Genomic DNA, 25,166 nt, shown 5'->3' with positions numbered 1-25,166 from the left:
TTGTTATTATTTCCCAGTGTATTATTAAGAGTTCATTATTATTTAGCTAGTGCCAACCATGGCTACTTTGAATTGTGTAAGATGTGCATTTGTTATCTTGAAAACAAATGGAACAAGTCAGTCATTTGACAATATATATTGCTCACTTTTTGCTTATCAAGGGTACTAGAGGAAGCCCGGGCATAGCTGGACTGGCAGGATATCCTGGAACTCAGGGACCAAAGGGGTTACCAGGTATGCTGGGAAACATTGGACCACCAGGACTAAAGGTACTTTGAACAGCAGCTTGTCAGGCTAGTTGGCACTGAGTTTAAAATCCTTCTGCCTTTTTGTTTGAAAGTAATGTAAAAGGCAGAACTATTTTGCATCTGATATAGTGAATGGTGTAACAGCAGTTGGCTTCCATCTCTGAAGTACTTAAAATTGCACATAATGCAGGTTACCTTAAAGCAAAAGCCAGAAGGGTAGCCAAGTTAGCCTTGGCAGCATAAAACAATAAAGATCCTTCAGCATCTTAGCATCTAGTATTTTATTATGTACATCAACATTTGTTGAGATGCCACAAGACTTTTTGTTGCTGTAAAACAAAAGGGGTTTGGCTTTATGATTCATCCCATTTTTGGCCAGTGTCAAAAGGTGCTTGACAAAATTTTCCATTATTTAGATTGGAATTGTACCAGATAGAAATGTGACACAGGAAAACTGAAAACCCTAATTTTCTTATTATGACATAATATGATAGTAATGATACAATATTTCTGTCAATTTAAGTGGAAAAGATTAATTATCCTTTCTTGAACGTAAAGGTTTGCATTGCATTTCCTAGTGATTCATTTCATTTCATTTCCTTGTGGTTTGACAGGAAGATAGACACAGCCTGGTATACAGAGCTTCAAAATAACCCATTGTAATTAGTTCCTTTTGCCAATAACAAAGGTATAACTACCGTATGTCACACTGCAGTTATAATTGAATGAAAGGTTTAAAAAAACCTCCTTTTGCAGTGTAAATGTAATACTTAACATTACTTGTCTAGTTATGGGGTGTAACACAAAATAATGGAATTAAGGAACATTAATCACATGGTTCAAATGCTACCTTGTGCTGGGATGTTAAAAGTGACAACAAGGTGGACTGTAAAGGACAGGCAGCTTTGGTGCCACAGGCCAGCAGCTTGTAGTATTCAGGTGTTGTTGGTTTTTGAAGCAACTATTTTACATGTGAGAAAGGAGTCACTTTGTTTTAAAAAAAGGTCAATGCTGTGGTAATTGCCTACTTTGATGGGCTTTGGGTGAATAACATTTAATTATAAGTGTAACCTTTAGAACTTGTAGGGTTCTAAAAGTTTTCAAACTTTGCTAATATCTGTGCTGAAATTCCTTTTTTCTTTTTTGCCATTTATGTAGAGAAATTGAGGGTTCTGTTTATTTGGTTTATTTATTACCTGCTAGGAAAACTAATTCAGTGAACATAGTACAAGAAAGGGAAAAGAGTGGGAAAGTATATATTTGCCTTTAGTACTCCTTTGGGGTTGAAACTGATTTTTTTAACAGCATAATTTTAACTATTACACATCTGTAGTACAAGAAGAAGCCTCTTTTAGTTACTCATTTGTTGGTGATTGTGCTATAACATTTTTAAACTTGTAGTAAGAAACATGAGCCAATAACAACAACATTACAAAAAAAACATTCTTGTGACTTGGCAGATTTTATTTATGAATATGTCATAAAAAATGTAGAGGGGCCATCTGTTTCTTCATATAGGAACAATCACCAATGTGCAACTTCCGCTTTGTTGCAGGGTGAACAAGGGCTTCGAGGCCATCCAGGAAAGCAAGGTAAAAGAGGTCTTCCTGGGACACAAGGTGATCAAGGCCCACCAGGAGATCCTGGCTTGAAAGGGCATGTGGTATGTATCTAATGCAGGCATATAAACAAGTTATTGGTACGCTTTCAGTTGTAGTTCCAAACTAATAATACCCCTGTCATATATTACAGGGAGAAGTTGGAGACCAAGGTTTGATGGGATTTCAGGGATTTCCAGGTCCTAAGGTATGTGGAGTCAAGACAAAAAAGTGAAGCATTTTTAAAGTCCTTCTGATTTTAATAAAAGAGAAGGCTAAATGTCTCACAAAACTACAACTCCCAGAATTCCATAGCATTGAGCCAGGGCAGTTAAAGCAGCATCAGATTGTATTATTTCTGTAGTGCAAATTAAACCTTAGTTTAGACTTGCCCATCATCACCAGCATTTGCATTTTGGATGCATCTTCTACACTATAGGAATAATGCAGTTTGACACCACTTTACACTGTAGCTCCATCCTATAGAATCTTGGGATTTGTAATTTTATAAGGTCTTTGGCCTTTTCTACCCAAAAGTGCTAGTGCTCACAAAACTACAACTCCCAAGATTCTGTAGAATGGAGTTATGGTAGTTAAAATGATGTGAAACATCGTTATTTCTACAGTGTAGATGCACTCTCTGTCAGAGATCCAAAGAAGAGTCCAAACCAAAGTATTGTCTGCATCGTCACAGTGTTAAATATTTTGTTTTAGTTTCTCTTACCAAATGTTTACTTCTATTTTACATAATCAGTTATAAAAAAAAATTGGGTACCATGCTGGAATAATCACTTTATCTTGTTTTGTTTTGTTTTGTTGTGTGTGTGTGTGTGTGTGTTTTAGGGTCCTGAAGGTGCCCTTGGTTTAATTGGAATCCTGGGACCTAAAGGCCCAGCAGGCCAAATCGTAAGTGGTTCTTTCTGTCTGTAAAAATACCACTCTCCATGTTGAATTGCTATCTCTGTTTTCCTCGCTCACATATAGGTTTATAGTAGCTCAATGTATGTGAAAACCCCATCCAGTTCTCATATACCAACAGATATGTATAATAAGTGCAACTGTGTTGCTGGTGAAGTAGAGAAGAATTTATGAGGAAACATTGATATGAGGGCCTGCTGCAGGTTGTCAATTTGAGTTATCCTAGAAAGAGCAGCATGCCTTTTTGGTTTATTTTTAAAAAATTCACATAGGGGCAAAACAGACCGCCCCAAAAGGGCCAGTTAGGGCCGCATCAGCACTCTTTGCACCAGGGCCTCAGCAACTACACATACACGGCCCCAATGCCGCCCCCCACCCAAATGGACCGTGGTGAAGAGCGGAATAGATCCGCTCCTTCCTAGGCCATCTTAGGCAGCTTGGGCACAGGTTTGGCATGGGTTGGGAATATGCATAATCTAAACGCCACACCCCCAAGCTGCACGGAAACCTGCTTTTTTCGCTTCTCTGTTTTGGGCCATAATTTGCATTTTTTGATTGGTATGGTTAATCAACTAAGCTGTAATGATAAATGGATAACATCAATACATTAGGTTTGACTCCTCCAATTAGTTAAGGCAAACATTTCAGAATTTGAGATTTCTGACCATGCAGGCCACACAGAAAAATGTACCAATTAAAGATACTTTTTATTGCCACTATGGTGAAGCCATAGCACCTTTTGAGCACTTTCTTTTGCTTTAAATCTTTTGCTTTTGATTTTAAACTGGCCATAGTTCTAGGGGCACCTAAATTTGGGTACTGAAACCAAACCTGGAACTCACTGGTTTCAGATCCTAAATTTGAATATTATGAATATTAGTTTAAAATTAAATAAAAACAAGCTTTTGATCTCTTCTGGGACATTAAAGATGTGGAGGACAAAATTAAGATTAAGGACAAGAGCTAAATTTGTAAATATATCATGGTTTTTTAAAAAATACATTTGAGGTTGGCCAAACAAAAATTGACTCTTCTTTGAGCATCCTTGAAAACTGGGATATAAAGTGAATTAAACCAGCAAACCAGCATTGAAGTGTGACAGTCTGTAAAAGTGTTTGAATGGATAACTTGTCTTAAAAAAACATGTTAAAGAAGTTCACAGCCTTATTGAAAATATATCCTGGTTTTGTTCAGCACACCTTGAAAAGATATCTGTCCTTGTAAAAAAAAAAAAAATAACAGAATGGTCTCCATAAAAAATTCTGTCCAAACCACTTTTTCTTTTTTGACAGGGGTATTAAACTTTATTTTCGCCGAAAAGAAACCCTTATTTTTCCAGGATTTCTCTTTTTTTGTTGTTTGTTTTGTTTTTACCTGATGATTTGTTATGGAACTGCCTTTTACTGAAATGCTTTTAGTCCAATCATCTTCATTTTAGGGAAGATTCATCCCTAAAACCCTGCCAGGAAGGCAAGCATGCAAGCAGAAGAAAGAAAGAAAGAAAACAGATATTCGTTCATTCATTCATTGACCCTTCATATTTAGTCAGAAATCATTTGAGCAAGTGTTTCCTGCTTCACCAAAATAGCCCAGCAAATTTCTATCACGTTTACCTATAACTATGCTGGAAATCTTTGTTAGGATTATACCATGGTGGTCTTGTGTGTTTACTTAAATTACTCCTGGCTTGCAGTATATTGGAAGAGACTCCTGTTAGTCTAAACATGAAATGTATAGTCTGACTGCCTTTGCCACTTCTAGTTCTTAGATAAACAACAGCAATTTCCTTTGCTTCAGTGTTCAGTTATTAATAAATGCTTCTGTGCTGAGCAAATGAAAATGAAAACAAAAATAATACAGACTAAATTTATCTTGTCTTTTCATTTAATTTTACATCCAGAAATTGGAGCTGAATGCTTTGAATGTTCATGAAAACTTACTCAGTTTTCATGGTTATGTGATTTGTGCAGGCACAGAACTTGATGTTCCTAAAAAAAAATCAGTGAAATGTCACAACACAGTTTTTCTATTATCACACTGCCTCCGTTTATTGCTCTACAATGTTTCCTTGCTTTTACTTTTTAGGGAAACACAGGCCCTATTGGTAATGAAGGCATCATTGGCCCAGCAGGCAAACCTGTAAGTCAGTTGCATTATACTTCAGGGTTTTTTTTTCCCTTATAATATTTGCTAACAGAGCCATTCATCATAGAAAGGTTGTCCCACTTTGAGCAACAAACAATTAAAGACTGTGGTGCATGGACATATGTGCCCAACTTTCTTGTAAGATAGAACTGGCTGAATGCTGCTTCCCTTTTAACTAATCAGCATTTATCACCACTTATGTTCATATTAGAACAATCATGTATGTATTCAACCTTGTGATGGTGGTTTTTATTTTTGTTTTGCAGTTTAGTTTAGTTTTGTTGGCATGGGTGGGGTGCGGGAGGGAACAGGTCCCAGTCATTTTATTTTTCCTAACCAGTCAGTTTTAACATGACCATGATATAAATGACCTCTAATAATGGAGATTATCATATGGGGATGGGACGGGACAGGATTGCTGTCCCATCCTTATCCAGTCCTTATCGTGATCACACGAAAGTATTTCACAGACATTGTGCTTATCCTGCCATTATTCTATCATTGATGTGGAAATGTATTCATGCTAACTCCCATTAATACAAAATGACAAGACAATTCCACTTCAGTGATGGGACAATGATAGGATAAGTGCAACATCGTGTGAAAATCTTGTGTGTGATCGTGGTCTGTTGCAGTTCAATGAAGGAACACTGACAGGGTAAGCACAATATCATATGAAAAAAATTTACGATCACGCCATAAGGACAGGAAAGGGACAGGACAAGGACATCCTTTTCTCCGTCTGATAATCACAAATATCTTATTAGAGACATTAAATCCATTCCAGGCTTCTGATTCAAGCATTTATGAAATGATTGAAGAGAAGAGAGCAGGAGACAACAGCATAAAAAAGAAAAGAAAACAGGGCATCTCTAGCTTTCTTTGTGCATACTAGAGGCCCTTTCACACCACAAAGTTATAGCACTATGATTGCATCTTAACTGTCATAACTGCATCCTATGGAATCCTGCAGTTTTAGTTTGATGAGACACTGGATCCTTCCGGTTGAGAATCCTAAGCTGCCTCACTGCCAATCCCAGGATGCCATAGGATGAAACCATGGCAGCTAAAGTGCAATCATAGCCCTATAATTGTGTAGTGTGAATGGCTCAAGCGTACTGAGGTGAACAAGCGGAGGTCAAACAGAGACAAATGTATTCTCAAGGTATCACATTTTCATTTTGTATTTCAGGATGGGTGGTGATTGGCAAGAATTAAACTAATTATTTAATTAGGATCCTGAGACATGCCAGGCCCATGTTATTTAAATTAAAAGTATAAAGACAGAAAAAGAATTAGAAAAAGGGGGAAAGTTATAAGAAGATGGTGATAACATTTGGGCCTGCTATAAAAATTGTGAATAGGGCAAAAGGATAAAAAGTCTTTTCTGGAATCACCCTTGTTGTTTCAGTCAATTAATACAGCTAGGCACTGACGCATCTGAGTTCTAGAACAATCACTCTGAACTGCAAAAGGCAAAGAAGGAAGAAATAAGAGCTGATGTGCATGAGGTTAGATTAAATTATCCCATTGATACTGAGCTATTTTTGTGTAAGGAGGGGTCACTTTCTGCATGCAGTCTGTGTGCCTCAGAAATGTGCTACAGAGGGTTGGATTCTAGTGGGTTTCATTTAATGGCTTAGAGGGTTTTGAGTCCATCAGGTGAACATGTATAAGATGCTTTGCTAAAACTGTAATTTTTGTAAATAAAGTGAGTGATTGGTATTATCAATGATGAAGTATAACCAAATAAGTGAAGGATATTCTGGTGTTGTGTTGGAAAGAATAGGATTTCATATTGTACAAAAAGATTTAAGAGGTTTTCACATGGGCAAAAGTGATGGGAGCATGGCCGGATGCTCCGGTCACTATCGCATAATTGCGCGAAGATGATCATGTCATTATCCTGTGAATAAAGAGGAATTCTCCCATCGCTTTTTATTCATAGGAAAGTCCTGTGAATAAAAAGTGACACTAGAATTCCTCTTTATTCATGGGATAATGATGTGATTATCATGACATCACACAACGTCGTCTGATAATTTTTATGCAATTGCACAATAGTGACAGGAGCATGCCACTACAGTGCTCCCTCGGGTTACGAAATTAATTCGTTCCGCCGCGCCGTTCGTAACCCGATGCATTTCGCAACCCGAAAAGGGCTTTCCGTTAGCGCTGGCAAGCCGCGCGTTTGAATTTCGTGCCGAAAAAAATTTCGTAACCCGAAAAAACCTTCGTATCCCGGAACAGTTTTTTCCAATCTAACTTTTTCGTATCCCGGAAATTTCGTAACGCGATCAATTCGTATCCCGGGGTACCACTGTACATCACTTTTGCCCATGTAAAAATCTCCCTAGAACTTTGTTTCTGAAGTACCTATAATTTACTGTATTTACTGGATGTGATAAAAGATATGATAAACTAAATTACAACGAACGGAAAATTGAATTAAGACACACACTGATGAAAAGTCCAACACCAAATATATACCAGATGTATATATAACATGTAACGCTCCAGATGTTGTTGGATTGGAATCCCCGGAACCTTTAGACAGCATATCTGGAAGCACTGGAAGCTCCAGTTCAACAGGGCCTCACAGTGCCCACTCTAATGTAGAAATACAGAAATTTAGAAATATAATGACCATCTGTGAGTAGTTCACTGTTTTTATTGTGAATCCCTTACAAGACTTTATTGACTGAAAGATGGAACATAGCATTTCATTAAAAACAAAAAGTACTGAGTTGTGTTTTTACAAAGTTATTAACATTCTTTTTCACTTCACTACAAAAAGCTAATTCCTTCCTGTAAATGTTTGTGGATAGCTTCATGTAAACATACAAAGGTCTGTGAGCTCTAATTTTCAGTAGTGATTGGAAGCAAGTGATTGAGCAAGCGAAAGTAAGATTAACATAACTTTTTTTTTCAGGGACCCAGGGGTGACAAGGGATCCAGAGGTGAAATTGTAAGTGAAAACAGTTCCTGTAAGGTTAGAGGGGTATTTACATGCAGGCCTCTGTGAAGCTTTTCAAGTTTTGTAAGAGGATCTATTGCTATTGTTGCAAATTTGTTAGAGACTGACTTTTAGTACAAACTTTGCTTACATCAACCTAATTGTTTTGGTTATGATTTCTATGTTTTTATGTTTGTTTGCTCTCTAAAAGCTTTTGCAATTTGGTTGCTATGGATATTTATTCATTTATTTGACTTTCCCACTTGTAGTGGTGTAGCAAATGGAGCGTTACCCTGTGTATCAGTTTAATTTTGTCAACATTTTGGGGTGATTTGGAATCCATGCAGTCCCACGAACATATCCTTCGGCCAAGTGAAATGTTGAATTTACTTAATTTCTGCTTTAATAGGTTTTGAAAGTTATCCATAGATTTTTTAAAATATATTTTCAACTGCTCAAATTAAAGAAAACTAGAAACAAGAAACTGCTTTATACCATTTTCAGATCACGGGGTCATCATAATTGTCTGCACTGACAGTATGAAGATCTCTGGATTTTGGGGAAGGAATCTCTCCCAGTTCTACTTGGAGACACACACACACACACACACACACACACACTCTTCCATTCTTTGCCAGCATTCTCTGAAGATGCCAGCCACAGATGCTGGCAAAACGTCAGGAAGAAACTCTCCTAGAACATAGCCACATAGCCCCAAAAACCCACAAAAAATATAATAGCATACAGTGTTTTAAAAACAGATAATCGTCAGCATATTTCAAACAAAAGGTCTTCACCACTTAATTGGCTTTACCTATTTCACTGGTCCATGAGATTTTGTGTTGTATTATGAATTTTGATTTCTACTTAATTATCTGTTTCATTATTAAATATTTATTATTAAATGTGTTTATGATTACTATATTTTGCATTTCTCTCAGTTGGGTGTATTAGCCAATTCTATGCATTTTCAGTGTTCATTGTTATTTAATGCATACATTTAGGATTGCAGCCTTAAATTATTGGTTTTATTTGGACATTTAAATTCAACTAGTCCAAGCTAGAGTTGGCCCACTGAAACAATACAGTTTACATAAGTGTTGACTTACCATTCAATAGTTGATTCACTAGTCTGCTCCCATTTGCAACAGCAGTTGAGGTTAGGCCTCAGTGTCATAAGATACTTCTTTGGCTTGGTATTCTATATTACTCTATGTTACTGTGACATAAACACTCAGCTTTATAGTTAATTGATGTTTCCAAGGAGTTTCTGAGGAAAATGAGGTTTCTGTGTCATTTAATTACATTTTCTATCTTTGAAATTCCACACCACTGCTAATTAGCAATTTCCTTCCATCGTGAATTCATGACATGAGACACTTGTCAGTGAAGAGGTATATAACTTATTGGCAACACAGAGCAATTAGTTTAGCCTTTAGAATCGGGGAAAGATTTGTTTCTAACTATATTCACAGACATTACATTTTCATTCCACACTGTGCTGAGTCCAGATATGTGGCTTTGAAGGAATGAGGCCTATTGGCATTCTTCCTAGATTCCTGATAACTTTTAACTTTTGAACAGTAGTATGATTACAGATCAAGCCTGCAGACCAATGAATAAGAAAAAGAGTCATTTCTTCTTATTCTTTACTGAACAAGAATTCAAAATATATTATGTTTCTTAGAAATTCTTTTTTTATCAGTGTATCACTCCTAAGAGAGTACAGAAAGAATGTGTGGCACAGAAACAACACTACCATGCCTCTCAAGGATGCTTCCAACATTATTTTTCTTTACTCACAATTTGAAAACATTTTCAAATATCAACATTTTATCATAGTTAGAAAATGGCAATAGATGCCAATACATGTGATTCCTGATTGTTGTGATTCTAAAAAAAAAGGCAGACCCAGCTGTAAAGTGCCTGTGTATGGGGAGGCCCCAAGCATTTTGCAATGGGTGCATATCTAATCTATCTGACTTTACAAAGTAACTAAGCCATATCTTACAGGTGTCACCATTTTTTATTACTGCTTCCTTCAGTGGAAAGCCATTGAGAGCCAGTTTTCTGTAGCAGTCAGACTGTAATACTTAGATTCAGAAGATCCCATTTCAGATCTTGATTCATTCATTGACTTAGCTCACTGGGATGTATTGGGCCAGCCATTACTTTTCATACTAACCTATATTAATCACAGGTTTTATAAGGATTTGCTGTTAAGAGGAAAGTAATGGTAGAAATGTAATTTTAAAATGTATAAATAAATGGCATTACCCAAAATGCATGGATGGAAATGCCTTACCAGAAGTGTTCTACAATGTTACATTTTACCTGTACACCATATGCAATATAGTGCCAATTGTCCAAAAATCTTGGCAGTGTTATTTAACCAGAAGGCTAGTGTGGAATTTTGCATTACATATGATCATACATATATTGGCTCCACAAGCAGCAGCCTCCGTAACACATTCATGAATGGATTAACATGCAGGAATTACTCTCTTGTCTAAAATGCAAAAGTGCAATGTGGCTCTAAACTGGAGAAGAAATAATATGAATTTAATAACTTTTTCAGTCTGTTCATTAAAAAGACCAAGATAAAGAAGATTGCCAATGTGATCATAGATGCTGTTTGTTCCATGTTAGGATACTTCCTGTCACTTGCAAGTGTTAGGGTTTGGGCTTCCATGAAATAAGATTTAAATTTACAATCTTTTAGATTGTAAGCCTGAGGGCAGGGAACCGTCTGACTAAAAAAAAAATTTATGTACAGCGCTGTGTAAATTTACAGTGCTTTATAAATAAAAGTTAATAATAATAATAATAAATTGCTATGAATTATGCATTACCCCTTCTAGTTCACAACAAGCTCAAAGGATGCACCTAGTCACCACATGGCACCCAAAACATGAGTCTTGTTACTGCTATTCCCTTCCTTCCTATCCTCTTTATATTCAAAGACAGTGTGAGCTACAAAGGAAGCTAGAATAGAAGGAAAGGGGGGAAATGTAGCATAGTGCATTTCTCATTTCTCGATGATCTTTTCTTTTAGAACATATGATGAAAAATATGGAAGGAGGGGCAGCTCTGGTGGGCTGAAAGGTGGGACACAAGTGTATTAAATAAATAAGCAGTTCAAAATATGCCAAAAGTCATTTTCTACCAGACAATAGTTATAAATCCCCAGCCTTTAGTTCAATAGTTTTGATTGGGTTAGTGTCGTAGTCAAGTTATACTTAAGATTTATGCAAATGTCCCTTATTATGTGTTCAAACATGTGACACATATAAAGGACAGCATATCTATTAAGATGCCTTTTGGATCAGAGTTTTAAAATTTCTGTCAGAAATAGAGTTTTGGCCTTTGATCCTTTGTACTAGCAGTCAAATGAATTGTTTAAGAACTTAATGTTGTTATGTTTTTTACTATTAAAGTATTGGATTTATACTTTACTTCTCTAGTGACTTATCCTTTGATCACAGTGGAATTTAAGTAGATGTAAAGGGGCAATTCTAGTACTTAGCAGGGAACCTTCTCAACTTCATTTAATCCTTACAGAAACCCAAGTGGCAGAGAGGGCGGGGGGGTTCAGGGAGAAACTTTTAGCAAAGTACTTTCTAGATTTTCAGTATGCTCTGTGTAGTTCAACCAGGCAAACAGAACTGAAATAAGTCATTAAACTGTGTACCTTAGTTTATTCCTTTCTTTATAAATAAGCCATCATATTGAAAGAAGGCACTCAGTAGCCATACCTGTACTACAGCTCCCAACCAGTTGTCTACACTGGCCAAAAGCCCCGAAGCCACCCCATAGCTTCTTTGATTTGGCAACATGATGTACAATCTTTTCTGGAGAAAAACCCTGCTCTTGGGCTTTACACCAGATTTAATAAAGTTGCCGATTGCTCCAGATTTTCCTGGAAAATCCAGAGTTTCTGATGTGTCAACAGCTGGATTTGGTTGGATTCAGGTGGATGGCAGCCATTGCTTTTTTTAGAGGGCCAGTACTATTTGTCACCCTCTCTCAGCACAGCCACTTCTTGCAAAAAAAAACAACAAAGTCCTCAGGGGCTGTGCTACGCAATGATCCCAAGCACATGCACACACACAAACACTGCAGAACTCCACTATCAACATGTTGCTTGCCTGGCATCAGAATGAGGTAGCCAGCAAGAAATTAGCAATGGGGTGGGGAGTGATCAATTCGATGCCAGAGCAAGTGGTGTGTTGACAGCAGGGATCCAAAGAGGTTCTGATTGGGCTTTGGCCTCGAGCAAGTTGTGGACTGGAAGTCAGTGCCAGATCGCTTTTGCACCAGTACATGTGGCCCTAACCAGTTGGATTCAGGGGAACTCTGGGGCAAAATAATCTGATTTGCACCCGGACTATTTGTGCTAGTGTATTGCGGACCTATATAAATTCATTCTAGACAATGAGAAAACTGAAATAGTTATATTGTGGATCAAACATTGATCAGAATGGAAGTTGCAGTCAAGAGATAAGAAGAAGACTAGAAATGGGAAGCGCAGTAATGAAAGAACTAGACAAAATTTTAAAGAGCAAAGCTATACAATTGAGGACTGAAGTTAGAAACATCCAAGCCATGGATGTGAGAGCTGCACTGAAGAAATCGGTTAAAATGAAAATCATTTGAGCGGTGGTGCTGGGGAAGAGCAGACAGCCAAAAAGGCAAACAAATGGGTCCTTGAACAGATCACGGCTGAACTACCTCTAGAAGCCAAGTTGATCGAATTGAGGCTGTCATACTTTGACCACATCATGAGAAGGCATGACTCATTGGAAAAGACAAGAATGCTAGGAAAGGTTGAGGGCAGTAAAAAAGAGAGGAAGACTGCACACCAGATGGATAGACTTAGAGTAGCCACAGTCACTGTAAAACCTAAGCAGAGCAGTGAAAGACAGAAGGTCTTGAAGATGTCTCATCCACAGTGTTGCCATGACTCAAGTTCAACTCAAGGGCAGTCAACAACAACAAAAGTCAAGCCCATGTCCTCACTTCATTTCACCATTAGGATAGAGAGAACTGATGCTAAGCACTCCTTCTCAGAAAGGAAGTGTGTGTTTTTGTTTTCAAAGAGATAACAAAGATAGAGCGCTGGAACAAGGGGTACTTCCAGAGGAGGCATTTACTGTGGAATTGCTATGGCCCATTCACTCATATTTTTCAGGGGTCTAATTTGTGGACCTTCTTTGTTCTCCCTGTGTTGCTTATGTATTTTTACCACAGGAATTCCACTTTCAACAAAAAAAGTAGGACAAAAAGATAAGTGTAAAAATGTTGTTGATGTGGGTAGTGACATACATGAGAGGTTAATCTATCATAATTCAGCACATTATCAAAATAACTTTTGCAGCGGATGCCATGTTATCATTCAGTAGCAGCTGTAAAATACTTTTACAGGAATAATGTAATATATATATATATAGATATTTAAAATGTTAGTGAAACACTACATAAATGAAGGGGTGCTATGGCACTACAGCCCTATAGTATTGTACCATCTGCTCTGACTATATGACTTGGAGGGTCAAGGCATTTTCAGTGGTCTTCGCAGGGACCTCCAAGGGAAACATTCAGTTCATAGACCACAGTTGTTTGCTGTTGCTCTATCAGTATGTTTGTTCATTGTTCAAAAATAGACTTGCCCTTTGAATTAATATCAGTGTTTTTGCAATAATTTATACATGGCTAATCAATAAATAATAAGCATTTTTATAAATATGTTTGTTGTAGACGAATGAGTTGGCTGATTCAGCATTACACATATAGTTAGTCATGTCTGTGTCATGCATACATACTTTATTCAATCATTTCTAAATGCCCCTCCAAATACTCTAAGGAGTAACTAGAAAAACAAGACAATTTCAATTATCCTCTCATATTGGGCTGGCAGGAAGCTTATTCATTTATTAAAAGTATACAGACTCACTTAAAAATACACACACAGCAAGCACTTTCAGGAACTCAGACAAATGGTCTACAGTGTACTAAGAAATCTTGGTGCAGGTCAGAACTAGTAGAGAATTTGTCTTGGTCCTTTTTATAGCTAGTTAAATATATGTATTAATCTTCTCAGCCTTCTTTGTGTAAGCTTCATTTCAAGGTGGTACTTGAATATTGCTTTTCTTTTTAAAGTGAAATATATTTCATGCATTTTTATCATCCCTTTATTTAGGGCCCTCAAGGACCACGAGGTCATCCAGGTCTACCTGTAAGCATATAAGACGTTATTTTAAAATTTAACAAGACAAATTAAAATTACAATAAAATTAACAAAGTGTAAGATCAAACTTACATACTGTCTAATCTCGCTCATTTTTTTTTTCTCCTCTGTTTTCTAGGGTCCACCAGGGGCACCTGGTCCAAGAGTGAGTTTTTATGTTTCCTAAGATGGGCTATTAGGACTTGATGTTACGATTCAGAACTTTGGGAGTGTTACTTGTTAGACTACAACCACCAGAATCCCCCAGGTTCAGTGTCAGTGGCATGCTGCCTGGGATATTCTGGGAGTTGTAGTCTAACAAATGACATCCTCAAGCTCTGGTAAAATTCAAAATTGGGATACAAGCTTCAGGAACACTTCCTAAAAATATATTATATGTAATGAATGAGAGATGGTGTTGCTTTTCAGCCAAGGATGCATTAGTAGATTCCAGCAGCTTTTCTTCTCTTACTAGATGATATGCAGTGCAGATCTGTGCAAGTTTAAAGGGATGTAAGTTGCACTGAGTTCTTTTGCACTTACTCCCAAGAAAGTATGCAGTTTCAAATTACAGTCGCTAGTTTAGCGAAATTATGTGAATGCTCATTGAACTGGCTCCTCATTGCCCAAAAATAGCATGCCATTGCCTGAATTTGCGTGTGGCAGTCTATCATGCAATAATGTGGTGCGCAGCGTCATGGTGCTGCTCTGGCACTGTGCCTGCCCAGGCAACGCCAAAGGAGCGCCATAAAGCTGCAGCGGCATGGCTATCGCACCCTTTGCAGGGCACAAAAAGAGGACACTTTTTGCAGCTCTTTTTGTTCCCTGCAAAGGCCAGATAGGAGCCACGGCGTGCGGTTGCCACAGCCCCAATCTGGCTGTAAAAAGGTGGCTGAAGGCTGCCCTTTTGGGGCTGTCTGCACAGCCCCCAAGTCTAATTTTGTAGGAAACCTTGAAAAATCCTTGTAATTCATTTTGAATGAATTGTTGATTATACTATTGATATGATTATGTTTAATTATATGCAGAGGCAAATGGATATCAGTGCTGCTATTCAAGCCTTGATTGAATCAAATGCTGCATTACAGATGGAGGTAATAATATTTATGTGTTTGGATTGAAATGCCATCTATGCATGTAATAAGGATTATTATAAGGACAAGAAGCTTATCTTGACAAATATTTTATTTTGTATATTATATATTTTATTTTAGGACTGGATTGTGGCTTTGGCATGGCTTCCGGACTGTTAGGATGCATGCATCATTTAAACAGTATACCTCCAAAGTGGCCCGAAGCAGCTTTATTTTGGCCTGTCTGTATGGGGCCTAAAATTCTCAATATCAAAATGTTTTAAGAAAAATCTGTGGAGTGAGCATGTTTGGAATACTTTGTACCCATCTGGTCACCGACCTTTTTTAAAAAGGGACACTGAAAAACTGGAGCAATTGCACAATATGACAATGGAAGTAAATGAGGGACTGGAGCAATTCCCTGTAAGGAAAGGTTGTAATGGTTGTGACTGATTAGATTAAGGGAACGGGGAATAGAAAGAAACAACAGAATAGAACAGAACAGAACAGCCCCTGATGGAAGTATATAAAACTATTCATAGTGTGGAGAAAACAGATAGGGGAAGGATTTCTTGCCTATTTAGATTTGTATGACATGTACATAGATTTTACTACAACTCAGGATTATTCAGCGAAGCTTAATTTTAGAGTCAGAACACACAAAATATTGTTGTTCATATGACATGCACTGTGATATCATTCATTTAATTGAATTTCTCACCCTCGGATATTATGCTTCTATTGTAATGAGGTCATATTTGATAATAAATCAGGTCATAAGGTATCACTGGGAAAATTCTAGACTTCTCCAAGCAAATATTTCAATAACATTGTAAATGCTGCATGGATGGTGGTTGTACAGTATGACTGTCTGAAGACCTTATTGAATAGTGCCTGTTCAGACACTAGAAATGCAATGCTTTTTTCTTCAAAAATATTGCCGAGGTACTCTTTGATTGATAGAATGACCTTCTAATAGAACTTTACATCATGTCTACATTATCCTTTTCTAATCCCGTTTTACTTTTAAAAAAACAACACATCCCTTTGTTGAATATTTTTTACTTAATTGCAAAAAACCCTCCTCTAGCATCTCTCATAAATATGTTGCCCTTTAATTGTGAATTTTTTATACAAAGTCTGGCACTGTACAAAATCTGACATTTGACCATGTCCCAGTACTTTGTGATACAATAAATTCTTGTGGTTTTCATTTTGTTTCTTGCAGAGTTACCAGAATACAGAAGTAACATTACTTGATCACAGTGCTGAGATATTTAAAACTTTACATTATCTAACCAATTTACTGCATAGCATCAAGAATCCTCTGGGAACTCGAGATAATCCAGCTCGTATCTGCAGAGATTTGCTTAACTGTGAACGTAAGGTGTCTGATGGTAAGGCCTCCAGTGTTATTACATATCACGATATGAATTTTTAAGTCATACCTTGTTTCCAAATATTATTCTCCAAAGGCACATCCAGACTGATTGAAAAGTTCCAGATTTGGTTTCTGTTCTTTTCAATTTTATACTAGATTAAAATAAAACAACCTCATGGAGCTGGTATAAAAAGTCTCCAGTTGTACTGGTAGCTGAGAGAAAATATTCTGTAATAAACAAAACATGTATGGGTCTCAAAATAAAATTGGAAAGAACAGGAAAGAAATCTGGGACTTTTTGGTGTTTTTCATCAGTTTGGACCCACCCAAGAGAAGACGATGAATGGATGGCATCCATATACCATATCAAAAACTTCACTTTACGTTATACATCTTAAATAGTTCAGTGGGACTCAGTATTCAGATATTATTTCAAAGTGAGTGGCACAGATTCCGTGCAATCAAACACTTTAGCCTTTTCCCACACAAACTACTTGTCTTTATAAAAAGCTGTGGGGTATTACTTTGTTTAAGACACTGTGGTATCATTGTGAAGCTGAATTTGTGAATGGGTGAATGCATGGTATACTCTGCTATATGTTGTTTGCATATTAAAAGGATGTCACATGCTCAAGGCTCTCTGTGTCCAACTACATTTGTACAGTATGGATCTTTTCCCACTATTGTGCGATGGGATTAACATAAGCATACTGCTAAAGTAAACAGTTGTACAAACATTTGGCTAGAGTCACAGTGAATCTAATTGAACAAAAGAAAGAAAACATATAAAAATCTTTGTTAAGCCTTTTCCCACTCTTAACTCCTTTTCTACAATGAAATCTAAAATTCACAAAGCAGCGATACCTTTATTGGTGAAGCAAAATGCACAAAATACAACATGCAGGCTTTCATAGCTTCACTGGCTTCTTCAACAGGCAAAGATGTCAAAAATCATACAGGAGAAGAAAAGTGATCGTGTTAGAGTCATAGGCCTACATTTTGTCTCACTTGTTACTTCTGTTGTCAGTTAAGATGTTCTGGAGGGATCTCAATGCAGGCAGAGGCCACTCCACTTCTTGGCCATGTGGGTACTGGGGACAAAGGGCAATAATAGGTAATAAAAATTTCAACTCCATTAGCAACAGAAAAGTGACTTTATTTGAACCATAACTCTTATAATCTTTCATTCTTCTCTTTTGGAAGCTGAAGATGTAAGAGACTTTTTTTTAAAAAAAATTCTGTTTTAAAACAATGTGTAATATTTAAATGTTTTCTATTTATCCAAGAAGAGAAGCATTTAAGGAGGAAAATATTTTAGAATTCTTCTTTTATTTTTTCAATTGATAGGAAAATATTGGATTGATCCAAATATCGGATGTCCTTCTGATGCCATTGAGGTTTTCTGCAATTTCACTGCTGGTGGTCAGACATGTTTATCTCCAGTATCTGTGACAAAGGTATATTGTTCTCTTTTGTAAGACCCCAATAAGAATAATTTAATTTATATTTCTTTCTCTCTTTTTTTACCTAGTTGTATGTTTGGAAATGCAATAAGATTTTAAGAATCTTTGTTGTATTGACTCTGTTATATATGCTGTCCATCTGGAAAATAGCTCACACAGTCAGTACACTAATGTACTTCCATGTTCGTTATGCTGGATGCTCAAAGAAAAAATAATAGAGGGGAAAATAGGTTTTGGAGACTAATGGTATGATGGTAAGATCCAGTTATCTTTGTCTTGTAGACTAGCTTTCCCCAATATGATGACCTCCAGGTGTTTTGGACCAACTCCAGCATCCTTTAACATTGATCATGTTAACTGGGACTGATGTGGGTTGTACTCCAGAACAACTGGAGGGCACCCAGTTAGGGAAAGTTGTTGTAGACTTACAGTCTACCAATCCCATGCATTTTTACTCAGAACTAGGAAACACAACGTAATCCCTAATAAACAAGAATCAGTTCTCATCTTTTTGGTTAGTCTCAACTAGGCTAGACTCATTAAATCGGCTGTTGAGTGGCAAGTCAATATTTTCAAATTGATTTAGTAGCTCTGCTCTAGTCAGGACTAAGAGTAGGGCATAGGCCCTTATCAGATTAAGATTCAGCTATGTTTTCAGGCCTTAGGTTACAGAAAGATAGCAAAACTAACTGATAGTTATAATTCACTAATTTCTCTTATTCAGTGTATCACTATAGCTGAGTTCCCAAAACATTTGGTGGATTTAGTGGAAAAATTGAATATAGATAGGAGTTGCCTGAAAAAGCTGTTACACCCTAGGACACACAGCTACTGCACTGCTGAAGAAACATTGAGAATTCATGCCAAGTGTCAGCATAATGCCATAAGCAAGCGGTATATGGGAATGACATTCTGAAGAACAGGCATTACTCTTGGGAATGTAGTCTTATTTTTCCCTTTCACATGTTGAACTGAATGTTCTAATCTTCCAATTTATATTATGCAAACTTTTTTCTAATGACATATTTTGTGGAAAGTCATATGCATATGCTGCCTAAATAGTTTGCTTTAACAGATGAAATGCCAATAGTTTGTTTAGCAGTGGAAATAAATGTTTATGAAGCATTTGCAAAGGTATTTTTAAATGGCATGCTTCATTACACTTTGTGGCTATGAATTGCAATCTTACTCTCTGTTATAAAGTATGTTTTTCTTATGCAGTTGGATTTTGGCATTGGAAAAGTGCAGATGAATTTTCTTCATTTGCTGAGTTCAGAAGCAACCCACACTATCACAGTTCACTGCCTAAACAGCCCAGTGTGGGGAACCAGTGAACTACGTGCTCAGAAGCCTTCTGTCAGCTTCAAAGGATGGAATGGCCAAAGGTTTGAAGCAAACACACTGCTTGAACCAAATGTGCTTCTAGATGAATGCATGGTAAATCATCTACTGGCATTATTTTAAATTTCCAATGAAAATAATATTTGGCTTTAATTAATGTAGCTAGAGTTTTAGCTCTGGACATTTATTTTCCTGGCTAACATGAATTAAGATCCTTCTTATAAAAACTTGATTTTTGTGTGTGCGTGAACTAATATTACTCCACAAAAATGCAAAGAAAATGTGTTGTATGTATTATGATAAAAGGTGGCACCTGACCAAAAGCTCAGTGTGATAGTGATAGAATAGAGAAGTTATTCTTTCTTTCAACATCAGGTATTAGACAATCTAAGCATTACACAGGCCTGCAAAACTGAGGGTCATAAAAACTTTTTTAAAAATGTATGCTGGTTTTATAAGAATTTGGCATTCTATATCCAAAAATGACCTCAGATTTGCTCCATCATATGCAGTTTTTTCACAGCTTGTTTTGATGTGGTAATATGTGAGTGAATGAAATGATCCTTCAAAGAATAAGCAACTTGTTAAACTCTTCTAATAACACTTCAATCTACTTTAATTCACTGGTGTGAAACACAAACATCCATTCAAAACACTAAAAGAAATTGCACTGGTGCTTCAGCATCCTCACTTAATCAAAGTTGAGGAACAACTGAATTGCTAAAAAATTAGAATTTCGTGCAGTATGATATTTTAATTGTGTTTTTCAAATTTAGCACCCACAAATATATTAAAAACTGGTACACTATTGAAAATAGGGTTTTTTCCCCCATCACAGCCCTGTGTTATTAAATTTTATGTTTTTTATTGGAAAGAAGTCTTTGCTCCACAATCACTGTTGGCAAACCTTTCAGGCTCGTATGCCATGGGACTGTTCCAAAATATGGGACAGCACATGTAACATGAGAATACCTCTGTTCTCTCTCTCTCTCTCTGTTTCTCTCTGTCTATGTCTCTCTCTCTCTCTCTCTCACACACACACACACACACACACACACACTGTCCATGTACACACAGATGTAACTGTTGGTGACATGTTCTGCTGACAGGCTTCCCGTGGGCTACTGCATGGCTGCTTTGTGAATAGAGCACTGGACCAGATAGAGCTTTGCTGTAAACCAACATGGCTCTTGCTAGGTTTTTATGACTGTGCTATGGAACAAGCAATGGTCTTTCATAGAAGAGACAGAGATAAAATGCAGCCCAAGTATTCCAAGCTATGACCCCTCTGCCTTTGTCCAAAATTCTACTGTTTTTCTTGCACTTGTGCCAAAGTTGGACCACCCATGTCTTAAATTAATGATACAAATAGATTTTTTTTAAAATGTCAGAACAGTTAGTACTATTTCATGGAAACTTGGAAGAACTCATTTCTTTCCAATGGGTATTGGATTAACTCTAGTTTATGAACAAGATGTTACACTCCAAATACTTCATGTTTTTATTTAAGAAAGCAAAAAAGTATCCTTTTACACATGATCTGGTCTTGTCATCATTTGCTCTAATTCTTACAGCACTCAGGGTGCAGATAGGTGGCACCTACACAAGCCCTTAACAGAAATCTGAGCAAAATAGGTAATAAAGTGCAACCAAATCAACGTTTTTTTGATTTGCTTCGATTTCTAACATCTCCAGCCACAGATCCGACTTGCATTATTTATTACATTTACATTCCACGGTTTGTCCAGATAGCTCAGGACAGTATACATAAAGCATATTCTATTTTATCTCAACAACATGTCTGTTAGGTAGGTCAGCCTGAGTGATACAGGCCGAGAAATGTGGTTTATCCAGTCCATTGTCTATCCACTCCCACATTGATTCTTTATAAAACTCTCATGAATGCAGGTTGTTAATATGAAAAAAGAGAAGATGTACAGTGTAAGGCTATTGAAAAGTGCAATTTTTCTGTGAGATTCTTTGAGAATTTTCTCTTTCTGCAGAAAAATATGTAGTGTAGAAATTTCCTATAGAATCTCACAAATCCCTGTCTGTAGGGATTTCACTTTTCTATGGCCACCATTGTACTTGCAACTTTGACTGGCAATAAAAGGAGTAACTACAAACATCAAGACTTTCCAAATCATCTTCAGTTCCAGACACTGCTTTTCTGGTATTTTATAAATTGTACAAAGTAACAGTTTTGATATAGATAGGATCACTTTTTGAAAGACATAAGACATGACCATCATTTTTATATTGCATTTAAAAAGCCAAGCTTTAGGACTGATTTTAATGCAGGGCAAAGAGTTAGGTCTTTCTGTACAGCCGACCCTCTGTTTTCATGGGGGATCCATTCCCCCCGTGCGCGAAAACAGAGTTTCACATATATTCAAGCCCCATTGGCTTGAATATAGGCGCATGGCTGTGGGAACGCACAGGTTCACGCCTTGGGCACACACCCCATTATTTCCCCCACTGTTTGTCCCTCGCTCATAAGTGAGGGACACATTTTTCAAAACTGCGAGAATGGAGGGAGGACTGTATTTCAAATTCTTATGCGATATTTTCCCCAAGTGGCTGTTTTCTCCATAATACTGTAAAAGTGTACAATAATATAGAAAATCCACTATGTATTAACATGCATAACAATCTAAAAAGATAATGATGCAGCTTGTGGAATGTAACATATTTTCTTTCTAATCAAGGACATAGGAGTTAATATCCCATGTTTGTTTCTGCATTAAGTTCCTAGAAGAGCAGTGCTTCTTTTTTGCTGGTTTCCTCTCTACACATAATCAAAATGAGTGTACATTTTAAAGCTGTTTTTTAATTACTTTAACACCCTTTCTGTATGCATTGCAGATTCAAGATGGCAGCTGGCATAAAACCCAATTCCTTTTCCACACTCAAGACACTAATCAGCTTCCAATTGTTCAGGTGAACAAATTTCCTCATCTCAAACAAGGACAACAGCGTTACATTGAAAGTGGTTCAGTGTGTTTTCTCTAGGCTTCTGTATGGAATTGAGTTTCATACATTACGATGATATTGCTGCAAGGAGTAATGACAAAACTGTAGAAGAAGAATAACGATATACGTTGGTGATTTCTTAAAGAATCTCAGGAAGAAAAAGACTTCCTCCTAAAAAGGAGAAATGACTTTTACAAAAAGAGAGAGACCTTGACAACATTAATAAAGTATTTAATTTTTGATTGGTGCTTTGTATAGTATTCCCAGGAACTCAAACTTAAGACATATATGTGGAAATTCTTCAGAGAACCCAATGTTTTTAGTCGTCTAAACTGCACTGTCCAGGACACCTTAAGGAAGAATGGAAGACTGCAGTACTAAGGAGCAACCTTGGCTAATGCCCCCAAACGTGCAATAGCTTGTATTATACTTGTATGACAGTGAATTATGCCATCATAAAATAAATCTTTTCCTTAAACACTTAAGTTGTATTACAGTCCGTTGTGGACAGTCCATTGTGGACCTAGACATCTTAACAGATGCTACACTACCTCTTATGTGTTTCCTGTTTGTGTTGTCTGGTGCTCTCTGTATAACACAAAGTGTTTGTGGCCTTAGTTAAGATTATTTGGTTTCTTTTTTTATTACTTTTTCAGACTGTATGTGCTGGTTACATCAAGAGAATTTTCAGTGTAATATTGCGTCTTTTAAAAAAAAGTATATTTGGTCACATACTTCATTATGAGTGAAAACATTATTTATGTGGAAATCTTATTTTAAATATTTCTGACTTTAGACATGGAAAAGGTACATGAGACATGACATTGTATCTGGTGCTTTTCAAAAGAACAGGATTTTGTAGTAGTAGAAGAGCTACGTACAGTGGCCTTTAAATGTTTTTGGCTGTGGTTAAAGATTTTTAACTATCCAAGGCCATCTACAGTGATGTATTGTGTAAATATTTTGTAACTGTTGAGAATGTTAATACAGCATATATTTAAATGGCTGCTATTAAATTATAATACTCAAATGTTTCATCCTCTTGAGAGTTCTGTTCTTTTGTCCCAATATAACTACAGTTCACTGTTTTATAAGTGTATAAATTTCAGCCAAAACAATTTTCAGCCATAAGGCTGTCAGCAATAATCTGTCAAATATTACAATAGTCAAATAACTTCCCCTTAAAGAATTTCTAAGCAATACCAGTCTGTTGGCACTTTTACATAAATCAAAATTATCCTTATATTTAAGAAGGGGAAGGGTTAATTTAGAAGTGTCTCGAAAATTTAGACTAGTCTCCTGTTAATTTTATAGCAAGTACATTTCTTATCAGTGAACTAGCACTCCCTAAGTGGTTTGCAATGTGTAAACCAATTGCCTCCAACAAGCTGGGAACTCATTTTACCAACCTGCGAAAGGATGGAAGGCTGAGTGGACCTTGGAGCCCTGCCTGGGATCAAACTCACAACCTTATGAATGCAGTACAGACATTTAGCCACGAGGGCTCCCTTTTATAGGCACAGGACAGATTATCCATGTTGAGATCTACATGCAAACCATTCCATCATTACCTTTATCTTGAAGATGAACTCTAGATGTGCAGAAACAAGGATAGAATTTAAATCAAGTTTAAGAAATCATTGAAATCTAAGGAAAGTTTTGAGGAAGGGATGCAAAAATTGCAAAGATAAGTCAAATACATGACTTGATCATGTTGCAAAATGGTAAATGTAAAGAACATGCACTATCCAAGCCACCAGTATCAGAGACTGCTCATAAATTGGCTGATCTACAAGTTTGTCAACTTGTTGTTTTGCCCCTATTCCTATGACTTCAGTGGTTTGTAAGATCTGAAAAACTCAACAGAGACTGTGTGATTTTCCTTCATTACAGAGAAGATCTCACAAACAGAATTGTATGTCCTCAACTTTCAGAAACCAGATGTTAAAAATCCATGTTTGTTTAGAGTTCAAAGGAAAGATGGATTTTGGGACCTGAGTCATATTTTTTATGCATTTGGATCTGAAAATACTGCTACTGTTGTTGTATAAAGAACTCTACACCCTTCCTGGATTTAATGGTTCACCCATTGATGAATGACATTATTATTGCAGATGTTTCTGCTAGGAAATATACCAATGTTGGTAAGGAAAAACTCTGTGAAGAGTCACAGTTTCACAGATCCACCCAAATCAGCTCCTAGTAAATTTGTCAGTTTTTGTCAACATCCGTCTTCAGATCCCTTTATGCTGGAAAGATTTTACTGAGGAGACCATTGCTAACAGAGCCAGGGATCCTTTGCAGTGCAATCCTGTGATTAATTTATATCATCAGGAGAGGTTTAGGATCTCTATTGATTCTCTTTGTCCCTTGTTCTAGAGGTTCTTGAACATATACTCACACTGGCAGCACAGAACATCATGTCACACTGACCTTGATGGCTTCACTCCTCAGAATGAAAAAACCTCACTGCCTTAATTTTTTTTTTAATGGTGTCCTCCTTGCTTGATAGGCATCTTCCCCCATTCCTTTGGCCCCTCTCAACATTTCTCAAACTGTGGCTTAATGCGAGAGAGTGGTCAGTGTATGTATATTTGCTTATTCAGGAGCCACTGAGTATTTTAGTACATGATTATTATGACTTTTTCTTCACATTTCCAGTTTCCATCTTTCTCATCCCACCCTAAATGGTTGAACGAAAAGTGCAAGTTCAGTTCTTGATCAAAAGAGGCAAATGTGGGTTGCACCATGGTTAGAAACAAGTGCGGCGTGAATGTCTTTCTTTAGTTCTGCTTAGTCACTTTATTACTTCATGCTTTAATTATTGATTTCACATTTATTTCT

General features: G+C 36.9%; 1 protein-coding gene across 1 annotated transcript in view; it reads left to right on the top strand.

Moving 5' to 3' along the window:
* Positions 1-23,352, top strand: part of COL24A1 (collagen type XXIV alpha 1 chain) — a 225,307-nt gene extending 201,955 nt beyond the window's left edge. Inside the window, exons 48-60 of the mRNA XM_042463503.1 lie at positions 162-269; positions 1,804-1,911; positions 2,001-2,054; positions 2,690-2,752; positions 4,850-4,903; positions 7,842-7,877; positions 14,065-14,100; positions 14,231-14,257; positions 15,120-15,185; positions 16,393-16,561; positions 17,893-18,002; positions 19,230-19,445; positions 22,215-23,352. Of these exons, the coding sequence (XP_042319437.1) occupies positions 162-269; positions 1,804-1,911; positions 2,001-2,054; positions 2,690-2,752; positions 4,850-4,903; positions 7,842-7,877; positions 14,065-14,100; positions 14,231-14,257; positions 15,120-15,185; positions 16,393-16,561; positions 17,893-18,002; positions 19,230-19,445; positions 22,215-22,361 (1,194 nt within the window). The 3' untranslated portion in view covers positions 22,362-23,352. The remainder of the gene's footprint in view (positions 1-161; positions 270-1,803; positions 1,912-2,000; positions 2,055-2,689; positions 2,753-4,849; positions 4,904-7,841; positions 7,878-14,064; positions 14,101-14,230; positions 14,258-15,119; positions 15,186-16,392; positions 16,562-17,892; positions 18,003-19,229; positions 19,446-22,214) is intronic.
* The last annotated feature ends 1,814 nt before the right edge of the window (positions 23,353-25,166 follow it).

This window comes from Sceloporus undulatus, chromosome 4 (genome assembly GCF_019175285.1).
Source record: "Sceloporus undulatus isolate JIND9_A2432 ecotype Alabama chromosome 4, SceUnd_v1.1, whole genome shotgun sequence".
Lineage (NCBI taxonomy): Eukaryota > Metazoa > Chordata > Lepidosauria > Squamata > Phrynosomatidae > Sceloporus > Sceloporus undulatus.
The sequence above is the reverse complement of the archived record's forward strand: the minus strand, read 5'-3'. Positions and strand labels throughout refer to the sequence as shown.